At 61.2% G+C, this 16862-nt stretch overlaps 4 protein-coding genes across 4 annotated transcripts; all 4 read right to left on the reverse strand.

Annotated features, from left to right (window-relative positions):
• Positions 1–1166: 1166 nt before the first annotated feature.
• On the reverse strand, positions 1167–2564 carry LDBPK_131220 (hypothetical protein, conserved; the record flags this gene model as incomplete). Its single annotated transcript, XM_003859285.1, has 1 exon — positions 1167–2564. The coding sequence occupies one exon, from the start codon at positions 2562–2564 to the stop codon at positions 1167–1169; it is 1398 nt and encodes a 465-aa protein (XP_003859333.1).
• Positions 2565–4546: 1982 nt separating this feature from the next.
• On the reverse strand, positions 4547–6019 carry LDBPK_131230 (hypothetical protein, conserved; the record flags this gene model as incomplete). The annotated part of the gene is made up of 1 exon (XM_003859286.1): positions 4547–6019. The coding sequence occupies one exon, from the start codon at positions 6017–6019 to the stop codon at positions 4547–4549; it is 1473 nt and encodes a 490-aa protein (XP_003859334.1).
• Positions 6020–7161: 1142 nt separating this feature from the next.
• LDBPK_131240 (hypothetical protein, conserved) lies at positions 7162–11340 on the reverse strand (the record flags this gene model as incomplete). The annotated part of the gene is made up of 1 exon (XM_003859287.1): positions 7162–11340. One exon carries the CDS (start codon positions 11338–11340, stop codon positions 7162–7164), a length of 4179 nt encoding a protein of 1392 aa, XP_003859335.1.
• Positions 11341–12893: 1553 nt separating this feature from the next.
• Positions 12894–16328, reverse strand: LDBPK_131250 (hypothetical protein, conserved; the record flags this gene model as incomplete). Its single annotated transcript, XM_003859288.1, has 1 exon — positions 12894–16328. One exon carries the CDS (start codon positions 16326–16328, stop codon positions 12894–12896), a length of 3435 nt encoding a protein of 1144 aa, XP_003859336.1.
• Between the last annotated feature and the right edge of the window lie 534 nt (positions 16329–16862).

Here is a 16862-nt window from a genome sequence, read left to right on the forward strand (position 1 = left end):
CACATGCATATATGTATATATGTACGCACATCAATCATCCAGAATCCTTAACGTTCCCGAAGAGGCAAGGCAACGGTAAAGGGCACAAGGAGCCAAGCAAGCATCCGAACGGAAAGGAGAAAAGGAGCTCCCCTCTGCACAGTAACTGCGCACACGTTGATGCATACACACCACACCGGCACACACACACTCACTCACAGGACGTGTGAATGCGTGGGGTCATCGGGGAATAACAGAAGAAGCGAGAAATGCAAAAACAACAAAAAAGAGGAGAGCCATCGGGCGGAATGGAGGGGGAGGGAGGAGGGACAAAGAAAAGCTGGACAAGAACAAAGAGGGAGCTCACATGGCACCACACACCCACACACCACCACACAAGCGCGGACGCATGCGCGCAGAGAAAGAGAGAGAGGGCATGGAAACGGAGCTACGAAGCCCGAAGGAGAACAAGCGGTGGGGCGAGGGGAGGGGCGAGAGGAAGGAGGGAAGCGGGTGGCAAGAGCGAGACAAAGAGGAAAACGCTTCCGCACAGAATAATGAGAAACAGAAAAAAAAAGGACAAACTGCAATACGCTTCATGGCGAGCACAGAAGTAGTATAAGGGCGGTTGTTGATGGACCTCTGCGTCCTTCGTTTTCTTGAACTCGTTCATGGATCCGTGGAATCACGCGAAGAACAAAAAGAAAACTCCGCCGTCACCGCCCTCACTCCCCCCTTCCCTCTTTCCCTCGTCGAGAGGATGTAAGGCTCACAAGGGTCGAGCGCCGTGCAGGTGTGGAAAATAAAACGGGTTTATCGAAGAAAATCCGATGGACAGCGCGAAGGGTGGGGGTTTGGGGGGGGGGGCAGAGAGCGCGCGTGCGGGTGTTTGGATGCAGTCTCACCGGAAAACGAACGAAAAAAAAAAGGATGTGCACAGCAGCAGGGGTTTTCGAAAGGGGGTGGGTGTAAAGAAAGAAAACAAGCGCTGGTCAAGACACATACATGCGCACACCCACGCACCCACACTCCCCCTTCCCGCCATCTCCCTCTAGAGTCCATCGAAAGGAATAGGATGGGGAGTGCGGGGAGGGGTGTAGAGGGGAAAAGAAACAGAACATAAAAAAAATTGAAGAAGTCGCATGCGCTCATTGCGTGTGTGTCTTCTTTTTCTTTTCCTCGCTCCCTTACAGGTTCACATCGTTCTCATTAATCTCGCCAGCCTGCGGCATCTCAACATCACTAAAGGCCTGCGAAATGCTGCGGCCACGGCTGCGACGGCTGCTGCGACGCGTCAACAGAACAGCACTGGGCTCCTGGTAGGTACCTTCTTTGTCATTCTGCTCCTCCGTACCTGATTGCGGTCCTTCTGGCGAAAGGGTACTCTCGCCCATGTCAAACTTCCTCTGGATGAGGTTGTCCACGGAGTTCTCTGACAGTATGCCGTCTGCGTACTGGCGGCGCTCTCCAACGCTGTAGATGCCAGTCGCACCCATGGTCGTGTCCTCCGGATCTCCCGGCTGGTTCGGATTAAAGCCGCGACCGTAGCGCATCCGGCGACGCTGCACTTCCTGCTCGGGCGACAGCATGTGCTGCTGCGGCGCCAAACCCGGTGCGGCATACGGCTGCTGTGTCATCTTGGGCGGCTCGTCGCTGACCACGTACGCCTTGCCGACGCGCTCGCGTATGACCATCTGGAACACTGGCAGTTCCTCCTTCGGCTTTATTGAGGTGCAGCAGCAGTAGATGACAATGACGAAGAGGATGACCAGGACGATGACAGCGACGATCAGGAAGATGAGCCACCAGTGCGACTGAGCCCACGTGAGGGTTTTGAAGCCATTCACGAACTGCGGCTGCGGCATGCGGGTGGTGAAGGGGGGACGCACCGGATAGAGCTGGTACTCACATACCATCATGTACTTTCCTGTCGGGTACGGGTCATTGTTCCTCGGCAGCAGCGGCGCGTCCATGCGGAGGAGCCCGTTGGTCACGGTATCGTAGCTGGCGGCGCCGCCAAAGTACCCACGCGGGTACGGTTTGTCGGCCGGGTGATCCGGGTTCCAGGTGAACTGCTGGAACTGATTGAGAATCTGGCTGGGTCCGGTTTTCCGCCGGTAGAGGCCGATCCAGTACGCCGTACCGGGCTCGCCATTGTATGAGTACATGTCGTAGAAGCCGTAGCGCCAGCGGTAGTAACAGTTGTCGCTGTTCGGTACCGTAGCTCCCGGGACGAGCTCTGCACAGTTCGTGCCGGGCAGGGACGGCGCCGCGCTGGAGCCAGTGTAGATAGTGCTGTCCTTTCCGCCACCGTTGACAGTCATCCAATACGCGACCTCGTTGCTCAACAGAGTGTTCGCGTCGCTGGCCGGGACGCCACCAGCGTCGAAGCACACTTCCTCCGTCGTAAAGTACGTGACTTCTATGCCAGAGCTTGAAAGAGAACTGGCGCCGTAAGACATGTACCCCTTCATCTGCAGCGCCAGCAGACCGGGTAGACCCTGCGCCTGGGCCACCTCTGCAATACCGCTCAGCGTGAGCAGCACCAGCAACGCCGCCAAAGGGAGAGCGACACACGACTTCATGGATGCCTGTTCAGCGTTTTCCGGGTGCGTTTTTTCCCTCTTTTCTTTGGTGGGAGGAGGCAGGGGGGGGGCAGTGGGCACGCAGGAAAGGGAAGGAAGTCCGCGCGAAACAAAAAAGGACGACGACAACAGCAGGAAAAAAAGGAAGAGGGAAAGGCACACGAAAAGGCCACCTGAGACGACCACGAGAGGGTGCAGTGCGGCGATGGTGATGCTGCTGATGTGGTGTGACGATCGCGAAGAAGGATGCAAGCGAGGGCGGGGGCGGGGTGACGAAACAATAGCGAAATAATCAAAAAATAACGAATGGAAACGGGGTCGAATAATGTGCGGCGACTCGCCTCATTCAGGCACACAACGACCACACACACGCACACACTCAGTACCGTGGAAAAAAAAGGAATAGGCTATACGTCCATCCATACATAAACATGCGTAAAGCCGATTGAGGGAGAGGGGAGGAAGGGTGGGTGGGTGGGGGGGGGGCCACACAAAGCAGGATGTGGGACACGACGACAGGGGCAGAGAGGGGTGAGGTGGGTGTCGAGAGGAATGTTGCACTGATTGAAGGAGAGAGCCACGGCAGGGCAGCAAAGGGTAGCAAGGGATGAACAGATTCGGTAAGTGGGTGAGCGGGTGAGAGGTGGCGTGGAAGAAGACGCGGCGCGGGCAGAGGGGACGTGCACGCAGAGAGAAAGACAGTGAAAAGAGAAAGCAAGGGGGAAAAACAGGGATTTAGAGTTGGAAGCACGGAGGAACGTTGTGTGACATCGGGTACACAGACACAGACGGAGAGAAAGACACATACTCTCACCAACAACAGACACACACACATATGGGCTGATGAAAGTAAATCTGGGTGGAGGTGGGGAAAAGGTGCCGGGGAGGGGGGGCACCGAGCCCTCCAACCCTTCCCCTGCGCACGCAGGTTGCACCACCACGGCACAGCCGTACGCATTGTGGCTGCTACACCGTCCGCCACTGGCACCACCATATATGCTTCTCTTGCACTCGTTCTCACCACAAAAATATTCACGTTTCCTGGCACACATATATATATATATATGCATGCTGGTTCATTACAGCAAAGGTGTTTCCTGCCGCCACACAGAGACAGAGAGTGTGCGTGTGCGTGCTTACGTTGGTGTGGGTGAATGCGTGGACGTTTTCTTTTCCTTGCCTTTCCAATGTTTTCTTCGTCACCCCTCAACGACCCTGCAAGCTGTGCGTCGTTGCCGGATTCGCTGTGCTCTGTTCTCTCTCTTTCCATCTCGTCCCTCTCTCCGGAGATGATGAGAACAGAGCGAAGCGAACGGTGTCTCATCATCACCGATGCACGGACGCAGAGAAGGAGGGAGAGGGAGAGATCGATCCCTTCCGCCTTTCACGGGCTTGCTCCAGTACACCCTGTCTCTTTCTTTCTCAGCTAGGGAACGTGTCAGAGTGCGCCCCAGTTTGAAGGAAGGGATGGGGTCAAAGCATGCCTGCGCCACAGCATGGAGTGGGGGAGGGAAGGAGAGGAGGAGGGGGGAGCGGGGAGTAGGGAGAAGGACTGTAAGGCCCAGCGTGCCTCGCGCTCTCTCTGCCAGAGCGCTCTCTCTCTGTTGCGTCCCCCTCACCTTGGTACCTCTCCACCCTCACTTCCCTTAGTGCGCTCTCATTCACTTTCGCGGCTGTAGTTGCGCACCTGGCGGACGTACAACGAAATGAACGAGACGACGGAGGGGCGGACGAGTGTCGGAGATGCGAGGGAGGGGCAGGGGGAAAGGGAGGCGATTGCATAGGGAAGCACTGCTGCCGTGGCGTGCCACTACCGCCCTACCTCCCGCCCTCTCCCATGTGCAAAGCAGCGCCAGCAGAGAGAAAAAGAGGGCACGCTTACTCACCGCCAGCCGTGCCCGCCAAGGAGAGGCGCCGCTTCCCTTCTTTCGCTTCTCTCCCGTCATCTGTGCATCCTGTCTCAAGTATTTCGCATGCCTTCGTTAGATGCTCAACACGCTCAACGTGCTGCAGACGGCCTGTGCCCAACAGTAGATGTCGTACCGCGTGTTGGCGTCGTTGAGCACGAGCGGCCAGCGGGGACTGTCAGCGCTGGGGCTGCTGCTGTTTGCGCACGAGGTGGCCAAGAACACGATGCCGGCGAACGTTATGTCACCCATCAGCATTGCCGCCATTTTCGCAACGGGCGAGTCGATGAGCCGTGTCGGCTGACGGCGTCGACGCCGCTTCGACAGCGCCGGAGTGCTGGGATCGACAGCAGCCGCGGCACCTGTGCTGGCACTTGCGGAAGGTGGTGGTGGAGCAGCAGCAGCTGCCGTGGGTGCTGTGGCCTTTGCCTTTGGGCTCACAGGCGATGGCGCGGCGTAAAACCAACGCATCACTGCAGTAGAAGTGTGCCTCGCCAGCCACGACAGCCCCGCGGCAATGCGCGGCGGCAAGCGCGGGAGAAGCGACACAATGAAGTAGCCACGAGGCGAGAGCGAAGCCCAGACGCTGTCCGCCAGCGCGTGCTGCGACGATAGCGGCGACGATGAGGACAGCGTCGCCGATCCGTCGCGCCACTCCGCATGCAGCGGCTGTGTAAACCCTGCGAGGCGCTGCCAGAGCGTCTGCGCGGCCCCGAAGCGAGGAAACAGCCGCGACCACACACCCGCCGCAGAGACACCGAAGCTGTAAAGGCCATAGGTGGAGTTCACGGCTGGCGATGGGGGCGCCGCGGTCGTGAAAAGCGAGTCCGTCGCAAACGCACTGAGGAGCGACCTCGGCGACAAATCCTTCGCGCCATCCACCGCGGGCGGCGCCCCGAAGGGAGCGACATAGTCGACTGCCCGGCAGCCGGCGTACAAGACAATAAAGGACGCGACACTGGCGAGGCAGCTCGTGGTCGCAGCTCGCAGCACGACCACGCCGTACTGACACACAGCGGCCCGGCTGCAGGTCCGTACAAACTGTACATTAGGCGCGCGCTGCGCTGCCAGAACCTGGTACGCAAACGACGACACCACCCACGAGTGGCGACGACCAACACGGAGCGCAAAGATCGAGGCCGGCTGTTGCGATGAGCGTCGCGACGGCCTTGCCCACAATGCCGACGCATCATCGTCGGCGTCGCCTTCTGCCTCCCTTGCGCCCTTCGCATTACCCTTGTAAGAGATGGATATATCACCTTCCTCCGCCGGATCGATCAGCACGCCGTCCGCCTCCGCACCGTTAAAGATCTCCTCCCGCTGCACCGCGTCCTTCGCTAGATTTACCAGCTCCGCTCGGTACCGGTGCGCCACCACCCGGGCCACCTGGTACACAACCGGGGTGGCTGCCAGTGCCACACCCGCCGCCACCGCGTGCCAGCGAAGAACATGCTTCACATCGCGTAAAAACAGACTCGCCGCTTGCTGCGCCTGACCATTGCCGTCGACAACGCTTCCGGCGGCTGCGGCGACATCCACGCCTCCCATTAAAAATGAGGAATGCTACGCTTGAATATAGATAGACCGCGCGTGTCTTTTTCACCTCTTATGCTGAATGGCGGTGTCTGCCGACACACGGCGCAGCGGCAAGTCGCACCGGGTGGCAACAAAGAAAAGGAGGCTTGAGGGAGCGAGAGAGCGCAGCAGACCCCTTCCCCCATTCCACAAGCACACAGGAGCACGCAACGGAGAGCAACAAGCGAAAAAGACGCGGGCGGGTGGTCGAGCGATGGTGCGCGGCGGGGCAGATTATGGCGGCAAAACGAGGCGGTGGATAGTCTCGGGTACACCGCTCAGAGAAAGAGATGCTCTACGCACCTAAGAATGTACCAAAGGAGATCCAAGAAGAGCACAAGGCAGGAGGACCAGGGCGGACGAAGATAGAGTGGAGGCAACGCACTCACACATGCGGAGATAGACAGACAGCAAACAGAGGAGGAGATGGTTTCACGAGATGAAAGATGGTGTACGTGTACGTGCCGGCACCCTTTATATAACTGAAGGGCCTGTACGCCGGCGTATATATATATATGTCTGTGCGCATGTTAGCGGAGCGAGGAGAACAAAAGATGATGACGACGTCGGGGGTAGAACGGGGGGGGGTCGAAGGCGATATGCGCGCCGGAACAATGAACGGTCCATTTTAGCGAGTGCAAGAAACGAAAAAATGAGAGAGGTGCGTACATGGGGGGGGGGGTGGCGAAGTTATCGCAGGGAGGCAGACCCCGAAGAGGTCGGCGATGGATGGATGTGAAGAAGGTCTAGTAGCGAGAGAGGGGAGCGCGAATTGCGGACAGGGCGGTGGGGAGTGCCACTTCCCGCCAAGCACAGCTCCATCAACGTAACATCAGCACCGCCTACAGCGTGCATCGACGCATCCTGCGTTGTGGTTGTTCTCTTGTTCTCCTAGACGGGGTGAGGAGTTGGGGAAGAGCGGTGGAGGATGTGTTCGCTGCCGCCTCCGCTGCCGCCAAACACACACAGATGCAAGCATGCGGAACCGCCCCTCTCACTCTCCCCCACCTAACACGAACACGATAGCAAAGCAGAAACGGAAAGGCGCGTGAGGGAGACGCACCTGTGCAATGTCGCAGAGGTGGGTCTGTGCGCGGTTTTCGTATGCGTGCGCCTCATCCGCCTCCCGCGGAGGGAGGGCTGCCGAAGAGACGACTGCCCTGCCAGTCACCCAGCGCGGTCGACGGGGAAGAAAAGAGCTGTGCATCACATGAGGGAGTGGCGAGGTCAGCAGCCGCACCAACGAGAGATGCATCACTCGGTAGTACCGGCGGCACCAGGGGTAGAGCTTGCTGAGACGCATCGGTCCGCGGCTCGCGGACGCACGCAGCTTCCCTCATGCTGCCAGAAGGGCTGGCGCCGATGGCCTCGTCGCCACGGCGCGTGCCATCACCATCGTCACTCCCAGAGTGAGGAGCAGAGAGCGGCGGCGAAGCTGGCGCATCCGCTGGGAGTCGAGTGGTCATGCGACCCTGCTTCGCAGGCGAAGACAACGGAGACAAAGAGTCTGTCGAACATCGTGTCATATGTGCCTTCTCCGTGTCCCCCGCGCGCACCACCTCTAGCGCGACGCGCGCACGGTTCATCGTGAACGGGCTGTCGGCACCCATCCGCGTTGGAGTACTTGAGGTGGTAGCGATATTGGCTGCAGTGGCGTTTGGCGTGGGCGCTCGTTGCACCTCTTCACCAACGCCGGGACTCGACCAAAGCTCGGCTGAAGCCCGCGCGGCGACAGCATCATCAGCCGCGCCACCGGTGGCGATGAAGGCAGAAGAAAACGCACGGCTCCCACCATCGGCGCTGTCGCCGGCATTCCAGCGCGGTGCTTCGCCGGCTCTGGCCCCCACCGAATCCCTCTCGATTTCGGCTATGGGGGCAGTTGTCGACCACGACAGTGCAGAGTGCAGCGAGTCGGCGCCCACGTCAGGAACGCTCACCCCCTTCCCATCGGCTGCAGAAGACAGCACGGACGCGGCGGCAGTAGCGCCGGGATCAGCGTGAGCCGGCGCGCTGTAGGGCCTACACGCGACTGAGCCTGCGCCTCCATTTCCTACATCGCCCCATTGCGTGCCTGTCTTGTAGTGGAAGGGTTCCTCAGCAGTTACCGGCGATGCCGTAGCACGAGCGACGCCGGTGCCCTCACAGAGGTGCCCGTCGCCATGTAATGTGGCTTCTGCCGCACCCTCTGCAGCCTCCACTACGCTCGCCTTCATCGACGCGGCTTGGGCCACATTCGGCAGTAGAGTCGCCGCCACGACTGCGAGCGCGCCCTGCGATGCGGAGGTGTGCACCGGCGGAAGCGGCGGTGGCGTCGACGCACGTTTCGCCACGCTGCTGTGCTCCGCCTTCGGACCACCTACCTCTTCTTTCACCCCGTACCCCACCAAGAGAGCGGAGGATGTGGAGGGGCGGTGCCCATCATACGACGCCGGAGTTGGATGCTGCCCGCTGCGCCGCGCCAGCGTCCGCGCGCGAAGTTCGGCGTTCGCGGCCGCCCGCCGCACCTCGTCGGAGCGGATCTCCGTCACCGCCACCTGCGCCTCTGAACGGATGGCTACCGTAACGATAGCCAAGACGTCATCCACAGCAACGACGCCGCTGCTGCCGCTGCCGTCGGCGTCTAATGACTCGCCTGCCCCCTCGATACTATTTCCCTCGTCGACTGTCGGCGAAGATCGCCGGCCTCCAGGTCCCGAGCGCCGCTCGAGAGAGGAAAGTTGCAGCAGCTGTTCTTCCACCTGGTTGTACACAGCGTTCAGCGTGCGCTTGATGCGCTTGCACTGCTGCTGCACTGTCTCCTCCGGCACGCGAACGTCAGCGTTAGCTTGAAGATGCTGCAGTTTCTCGTTCAGCTCCGTCAAGACGTCGATCTCAGCGCGCAACTGGCGTCGATCGCGGTCGTGGCGGAACTTGGCATCCTGCAAGGCCGTCTGCAGCGCAATCACTTCTTGGTCCTTTGCCATTAGCTTCTCTCGCCACTGCATCACCACCGGCCCGCCGCCGTCGCCGCCAGTGCCGCTTCCTTCCACCTCCAGCAACGTCGCCTGCCGGCCCTCTCGATAGCCTGCAGCGTGACCGTCCGACCTGCCTGCGGCGTATCGCTCTTCGCTGACGCGCTCCAGCTCGTCACGATGCCGCGCATCGCGCTCCACCAGCCGCAGACGCATCTGCTCCGCCTCGTCCTTCCGCTGCTGAGCCCATATGTCCTGCTGCAGGCGCAGATCCCTCTCCAACGCCTGAGCGCGGTCGGACAAGCGGCCCATCGCCTCGAGCGCGCGTTGATAGTTCGCGTTCGCCTCCTCGAACTTGTGGCGGTGGCGCTCGATGCTGGCGAGAAGCTCCTCCCGGTCTTTCAGGGAATCCTCGATGGCGATCTCCTCCTGCGGCGCCCGCCCGACCACCCTCCGCATGACACGCTCCAGCTCTGTGTTGTTGTGCTGCAGTTTTGCTTCAATGTCGAGGCGGTCGATCTTTTCGTACAGGGAGCCCAGCTGCACCTGCACACGAGTCAATGCGCATTCTATGCTCTCCCACACTTGCTGCGATGTCCCCCGCTCTGACGCGGAGGCGCTCGGCAGCGGCTGCTGTGGTTGTTGTTGCAGAAAGTGGAGGAGGAGTTGCTGAAGCAGCGTGTTCGTGGACAGCGCGCTGGCAGCACCGGGAGCTTGTGACGGCTCCGCAGCAGGCGGTGGCGCAGACACAGAGACGCTGGTCGCGGCGGCAGCAGTAGCAGGTGCGGGAGCGGGCGGGGGCGGAATTAGTGGCGCCAAGTCACCAGCGGCAGTCGGAGTTGACGGCTCCGGCGTGCCAATGGGGGATGAGACGGCCTGCAGACACGTCATGTAGATCACCGCCGGGGTGTTGAGAGCGAGCTGGGGCGCACTTCTGCCAGGGCGCTCCGATCGACGAGAATCCGTCCGCGGCTTCGGCTGCCGCACGCGCGTGTCTTCTGGCGTCAAGAAGACAAGCCGCGACTCACCTGTTCGCATGCCCACCAGTGCAGCAGCAGCGGCATCCCAAAGAGTCCCATCCGTGGCCGTCACAGTCCGCGGTGCCGACGGCGGCACCTCCTCGACGCAGCTGCCTGGAACGCAATAGAGGGTCTCCCGGCTCACGCGACGTAGCGCCCACGTTTGCCAGCAGATTGTCGCCGGCACATCTGGCCGGACCACGCCCGGCGCACCACCGGCAGCACTGGCAGCACTGGCCGCTGCCTTGTCCGTTTTGGAAGGTGGCGAGGCGGGCAATGTGCGCACGGATGGAACACATGTCGACGCGGTGCCCGTGCGCTGTGCCAGTGTCGCCGCATACTGTGCAACGGTGTAGGCGGAGACGAGGAAGCGACTCGCCTTGTCGCGGTCAGGAAACATGCACGTCCACCAGCACCCGCTGCCGCTCCCACCCGCTGCGGACCTCTCAGAGGAGCTGGCTCCACGGATACCAGTGCAGCCGATGTCGAAAAAGGTGAGGTACTGTGGCTGTGTAGCGTCTTGACGCAGTTGCAGCGAGTCGCTAGAAAACACAGCGTCGGTGGCGTCGAGAGCAACGCGAGAGAGCACCTGGCGGTTGCTGCTGATGAGCAGCAACGTCGGACCACCGGCCGCCGCATTTGACGCAGCGACAGCCTCTTGCTGTTCGCGGAGGTGTCGGCGCAGAGCGGCTGACGGCGGTGAAGCAGCAGAGGTGGTGACTGCGGAGGCAGTAGCAAGGGGCACGCATAGCGCCAGCATGCACGTGCCGCTGTGCAGGGAGTCACGGTACGCTTGTACTACCGCGTGCTCGGCTGTGATAAGCCCCGCCCCCGCTTCACCCGTGGCAGCCGCGAGAGCAGCGGCGGCGCCGCCTGCAGCCCCCGTGCCGCCATTGCCATCGTAATCGAAGCGCGGAGCGAAGAAGGCAGTGGCTTCTGTGGCACCACTGCCGGTATCGGCTGAAGCGCCGTTTGCGACATTCCCGGCAGCGGCGGCCTGCGTGGCCGGGGGCTGATTTGGTGAGTTACTCATTCCTCGCATCGTCAACGGCGTAGGGCCCGCGCCGAAGAGCTGCGACAGGTTTTGACGAGTGGCTGTTACCTTGCTGGGCTCGGGAAGCTGCACTGCTGCTGTGCTTCTCCTGTCGTTGTCGAGGCTTGCGGAGTGGAGCTGCGAAGCCGCGCCCGCCGACAGCGGATCCTTCGCCAGGCGTGAGCCTGATGTTCCAGACATGGCTCGATCACCGGCACCCGCAGCTGCGAAACGGAAGGCATCGGCGTTGTCGTCGTCACTGTCGGACGCGAAAAGAACGCGTCGGTTCATGTCGGTGCCGCCGCCCTCTGACGCACACGCACACAAACAGACAAGCACCGGCGCACGCCGGAGTCTCACACCCCTCTGCACTGACGCTTTTCTGCAGGAGACCCTATTTTCGTTGGTTGGTTTGGTTGTTGTTTTCGGTTGTCTTATGCGTCCTCTCGCGGTAGCGGTGCAGGACTAGCGCACACGGCTGCTACCCTCTATCCCGAGGTGATGGCGAGACGAGCGCCACACACCAGAAGAAAAAAGAAGAATACGCGTTGTGTTGAGCGCTCTCGTGCGTGCGTGTGCGTGTGTATGGTGGTGCTGAGTGAGCAACGTTCTGCACTCGATGATCTCCGCTCACTTGCCCGAAGGGGGCCTGCCTTGAGAGAAAAAAGTGTCGTGGGGTGCTGCGACTGATCGACTAGAGGGGTGTGTTGGAGGGGGAGGGGGGGGGCAGAGTCGATAAAGATCTTGGGTTTCACTCATGCATGCACGAAGTGATGTGAGCATGGGTGAACGTGCACGTCTTTCGCGTGCACCGACACACGCACACGCCTACACTCTCTACTAGAGGCAACAAAAGACGGCAGCGGCTGGCGAGGCGCACGTGCGCAAAACCAATAAAGCCGGAGGGAGAAAGCGAGCGAGTTGGAGCTGTACATTTATGAGCGCGTGAACCATGCAGGCTGTGTGAAGGGAGAGGGAGGGGGGCGCAGAATCGTCTGCGACGCCTGGTCACACTCGCAACAAGAAAAAAGAGATGCACACACCCACACCGACGCATATCAAAGTCGCTTCCTGTTTCTGCTGAGGTACGCGCGCGCTGTGCTGACATGCGAGCAACGATGAAAGGAGAAACAGGCATCCGTTTTGTTTTTGTGCTGCGTCTGCGGGAATCGGATGCACACCCGTGTTGATGTGTCGATGGGGGAGGGGTGAGGGCATTGCTCAGAGGAGGGACACGAGAGACCGCTGATCAAGAGTGGCATGCAACAACAGGGAGGGAATAACAACAACGAACGAAGAAGAGGAGGGAGGAAGGGAGGGTTGTGGGTGGTGGGAAAGTCGGAAGAAGAGACGCTCAGACGCATCTGTGCTGTTTCTCTTCTCGACAGCGTGATACAAGCACGCCGACCTTTCTCTTTTCTTTGTCTTCGCTATGCCGCTTCTCACCTTGCCACCACGCACCGCATTTTATTTTCGAGACATCGACAGCAACCGAAATGGGGCGAGAGGAGCAAACCAAACTAAGCGCCCCTTCCCCACCCCACCCTCTCCCAAGTAAAGGGCATGTAAGAAAAAAAAAGAAACGGCAAGTACGTCTACGTGTACATCGGAAAGAGGCGGCGAGAGAGAGAGAGAGAGACATCGAACAAAAACCACTTACACACCGCGCACGCCCGCCCACACGCCCACTCTTTGTACATCCGTGGAGGCGGATCATCAAGCGCATCCGCCATCGCAGCAGCAGCACCCGCCGTGGCGCAAACGCCGCCATCTCAGTAAACGGGCGAACGTAAAGTGAATAAAGAGCACACAAAAACGCGTCATGGACGCCCGCAACAGAGGCTTCACAGATCACAGAAGATATCGTCGTGTGGGTTGTGACGAATGAGCCACTCCGCCAGGTAATCCACCGGGTCTGCTGGTCGCGTTGCACACACCTCCAAAAGACCCTTGTGCAGGAGGGGCAACACGCGCTCCTGCAGGTAGTTTGTCATGGGCCGCTTGCGCGCTTCCAGCTCCGCCACGTCAGCCTGCTTAAGCGCTAGAAGTCTCTCCTCGGCTACTGAGCGGGCTTCAGACTCCTGCGCGCACTCCAGGGATTCGGCAGCCGCCTGGGCCGCTATCTGCTGAGCGCGGGCGTCCTCCTCCTCAGCCAGCAGACAGCGCTGGCGCACGGCCTCGCGCTGGATCTCCTCCAGGCTCTTGCCAAAGTTGTGAGGGCATCCGAGAATAACTTGCTCGAGCAGCTTCTCCGTGCTGCTGAGCTGCGGCGGTGCGTATGCGGACATGGGCGGCAAAGGTGGCACAAGAGGCTCGTTGCCTTCGATGGCCACCAAGTGCACCTCGGCGCGGCGCTCCTCGCCCGTCGCGCTGCCAGTGCTCAGCAGCGGCGCGGTGGTGGCAGCCGCACACTCCCAGTAACTGAGCACCGAATACGGCATGTCAACGTACTCTCGCTTGTACGTCTGGAGAGCGTGGTAGAAGGCTTCCACGTCGACGTTGCGTGTGGCATCGTCGTTGCCGCAGGCGTTCACCGCGCCCTCCTCCGACGCCGCACCCATCGCCTTAAGGCGGCTCAGCAGGTACGCGTCGGACGCTTGAAGCACAATGACGTGGTTTGGCAGCCGGGCATCGCTCGCCGGCTCCTTTGCCGGAGCCGCCTCCGCGGCGCCGGCTTCTTTGTCGTCGTGGCCGTCGCCCGCAGCACCAGATGCAGCGGTCGCAGGGGCGCCGCCTTCGTTGGCGTAGCGTGGCCGGAGCGCCTCTTCCTCTGTCAGCGGCGGCTGGAGCTGGTCATCCTCGTCGTCGCCGAACACGAGCCGCGCCAACTCCAACGTCGTCGGCACCCCATCCAGCACGAATCCCTGCACCCGACAATCTGGCTGGGCAAGGCGCCAGCGCAGCATGAGAGCGAGGGCGCGGGGCTGGAACGGCGCATGCTGCAGAGCAGCTTTGAGCTGCTGCTGCTCCTCTTCCTCCTCTCGCGTCTTCTGCGCATCCTTGTTGCCTTTTTTCTTCGCGTTGGCGCCACCGCCACCCGCGGTGGCGGCTTTCTTCTTTGGGTTCACCTCAGGCGTCGGCGGTCGTTGGTGCAGCCGAAGCAGCAGCACGCGTTCCATCTCCGCAATCTTGCTGATCCACGCATGCGCTTGCGGCTGCTCGGCCCACCACTCCAACACGAACATGTCGAGCTCCTCCTCCTCCGCCTGGGTGAGGGCCAGCTCGGTTGCAACGGCCTCATCGTCGTCGTGGACCGCCATCGTCGCCACGCAGGCGTCCGCACCGGCTCCTGTCGGCGCTTCTCCTGGCCCGCTGTAGTTATTTGCGCGATTGGCACTGCTGCCAGGGCGGTAGCTGCCGTGACTCGCCAGGTCAGCGGCTTCAACCGAATCCTGCTCGTTGTCGCCCGGTGACCCCACTCCTTCCCGAGCACCTGCTAAGGAGGCATCGAGACGTTCGGCCTGGGCATCCCACTCACGTTGCTGCCGCGCCAGCAGACGGCGCCGCTTCAGCCCGAGGCGGCGTTCCCGCTCAGCTTCTCGCACCGCGGCCTTCGTCGACTCCACACGTGAGCGGAGCTCTTTCAAGGCGGCCGTGTAGTCGAGCACGACCGAGTCCAGGGACACGCGTGGAAGGCGGTAGTAGCGCGCCACACGCGTGGCGAGGTACGTCTTTCCGACCAGCGGCGGTCCAACAATGGCAATGCGGTGCGGTTGGACGTGGCGGGCGGCGGTGAACTCGTCTGCGACGGCACGAAGATGGCGACGGATGCCGCCCTCTGCAATCCATGTGTTCGGCAGGGGCAACTGCTGCTGCGCGGAGGCGACCGCATCGCTCGACTCGGCCCCTTCCTCGGCATCCTCGGTGCGTGCCATGATGATCCGCATCGTCTCCGGCTCGACACGCAGGTCAATCGTGAAGCGCTCCACGTCGCGGTAGAGCGGGTACGATTCTGGCGCGACGGGGTGCATCGCGCACCGCCCACCAAACATGCGGTTCACGGCGGAGACGATGCTCTGCCAAGAGTTCTGGTTGCTCCCGTCCGTGGCGAAGAGGTAGCGCCGCTCGGGGAACGGCAGGGCGTCAGCAGGGCACCGGAGCAGTTTGCGCACAAAGCAGGCAAGATCCTGCACGTGCACGATCGGCACGCGCTGGTGGCCGCTGCCGAAGATCGGCAGCGTTGCCGAGGTCGCCGCGTGCTCGTTCTCCTTCTTCTCTGGCTCGGCAGACCACGCTAGGCGGAAGAGAGGTTCGAGTACGTCCTCCTCGCCTCCGTAGGTGAGGCCTCCGCAAATGACAAAGGTGTCCAGCGGCAGGCCGTTCGCGTGATGCGCTGCTGCGACGGCCCTCTCGGCATCGCGCCAGTTCAGATAGCGCAGATGCGGTACACGACGGTTGTACTGATCCTCCGTCAACACCTCTGCCCTCGCACCCGAGGCGACGGCGTCACCGCCGTCCTCCCTGTCTTCGTCCTCTCCATCGCCGCCGCTGTTGTCCTCACCCTTGGCTGCGCTCTCGTCGCCGCGCATCGCGTCCACTACAGCGTGCCGGGATCGGTCCTGCGCCTCAGCGAGAATGCTCTCCAGGAAACGCGGTGGAGGCGGGGGGTACGGCGCTTCGACGTCCTCCTCGCCATCAGCGACAGGGCTATCGTCCTCGTCGTTTCCGTCGCCAGCGGCAACTTCCCCTTCCTCCAGCGACGGAGTGGCGTACCACGTCATGAGGCTGGAAAGCAGGACCAGACGCTTCGGTCGCTCAAAGGAGGGCTGCATCTGCAGGAACTGCACCACCTCTAGCACTGTTTGAGCCTGGTGCAGCTCTAGCACGATCCAGTCGCACGCGAGCAGCGCGCTACGCACGGCCAATGTGTCAAGGCGTGAGAAAAAGGTGCAGGACGCATGCGACTTTAACGGCTTTTCGCTGCCATCGGTGCCATCCACGCCTGCAGTCGGGTGGCTATCCTCCGCTTCAAATGACCCAGACCCCTCCAGCGGCAAAGCCGTTTGGGCACGGGCACTAACGCAGGGCACCAGGGAAGTGTAGCTCTCCTCCAAGACGCTGTTGTCTTCCTCGGCCACACCACCGACACGTGTCTTCGCCGCTGGCTGCTGCGGTTGCTGCTGGGCAGCCGACGCAGCGGCGTTGAGCTGCTCTGCGGCGGCCGCATCCCACATGCAGCCGTAGATGTCGTAGTGCGATGGGTACTGCTGGAACTGACGCAGCAGACGCGTGCCGACGAAGGAGTCCGCGTAGGACAAGAAAACAGACACGCGCGGCATCTTATCTTTCGTATATCCGTGACGTGTATGCTGGCTTTCGCGTACAGAAAACCTTCTAGGGGAGAGCTTCAAGGAGTTCCACCCCGCTGTCGTGTCTGCGAAGCCCGCACCGACTCGGCGCGCTCTTCTTGACCACAATGAGGGGATGTTGAATGGTAGCAGAAGAGAGCAAGTGAAAGGACGACGACGAGCTGCAAAACGACGGTCCAAGGGGGACGGCGACGAGATGATGAGAGAGAGCGAGCAATGCCGATCACCGGCCATCGACGCATGCGCACAGCAGAGAGTGAGAGGGGAGGGGGAGGAGGAGGGAGATGCAACGTGCGAGGTGGAACAGAGAATGGTGCACGCCTGACGAAGGCGCAGAGAGCTGGAGGAGACGAAGAGGTCATGAGGGCAAAGTGTGCAAGAGGCCGCCGCTACGAGTGCTCCCGCAGTCTCCGATACACAAACACACACACACACACACATACACACACACACACACACATACACACACACACACACACACACATACACACACACACACACATA

This window comes from Leishmania donovani, chromosome 13, assembly GCF_000227135.1.
Source record: "Leishmania donovani BPK282A1 complete genome, chromosome 13".
In the NCBI taxonomy this organism is placed as follows: domain Eukaryota; phylum Euglenozoa; class Kinetoplastea; order Trypanosomatida; family Trypanosomatidae; genus Leishmania; species Leishmania donovani.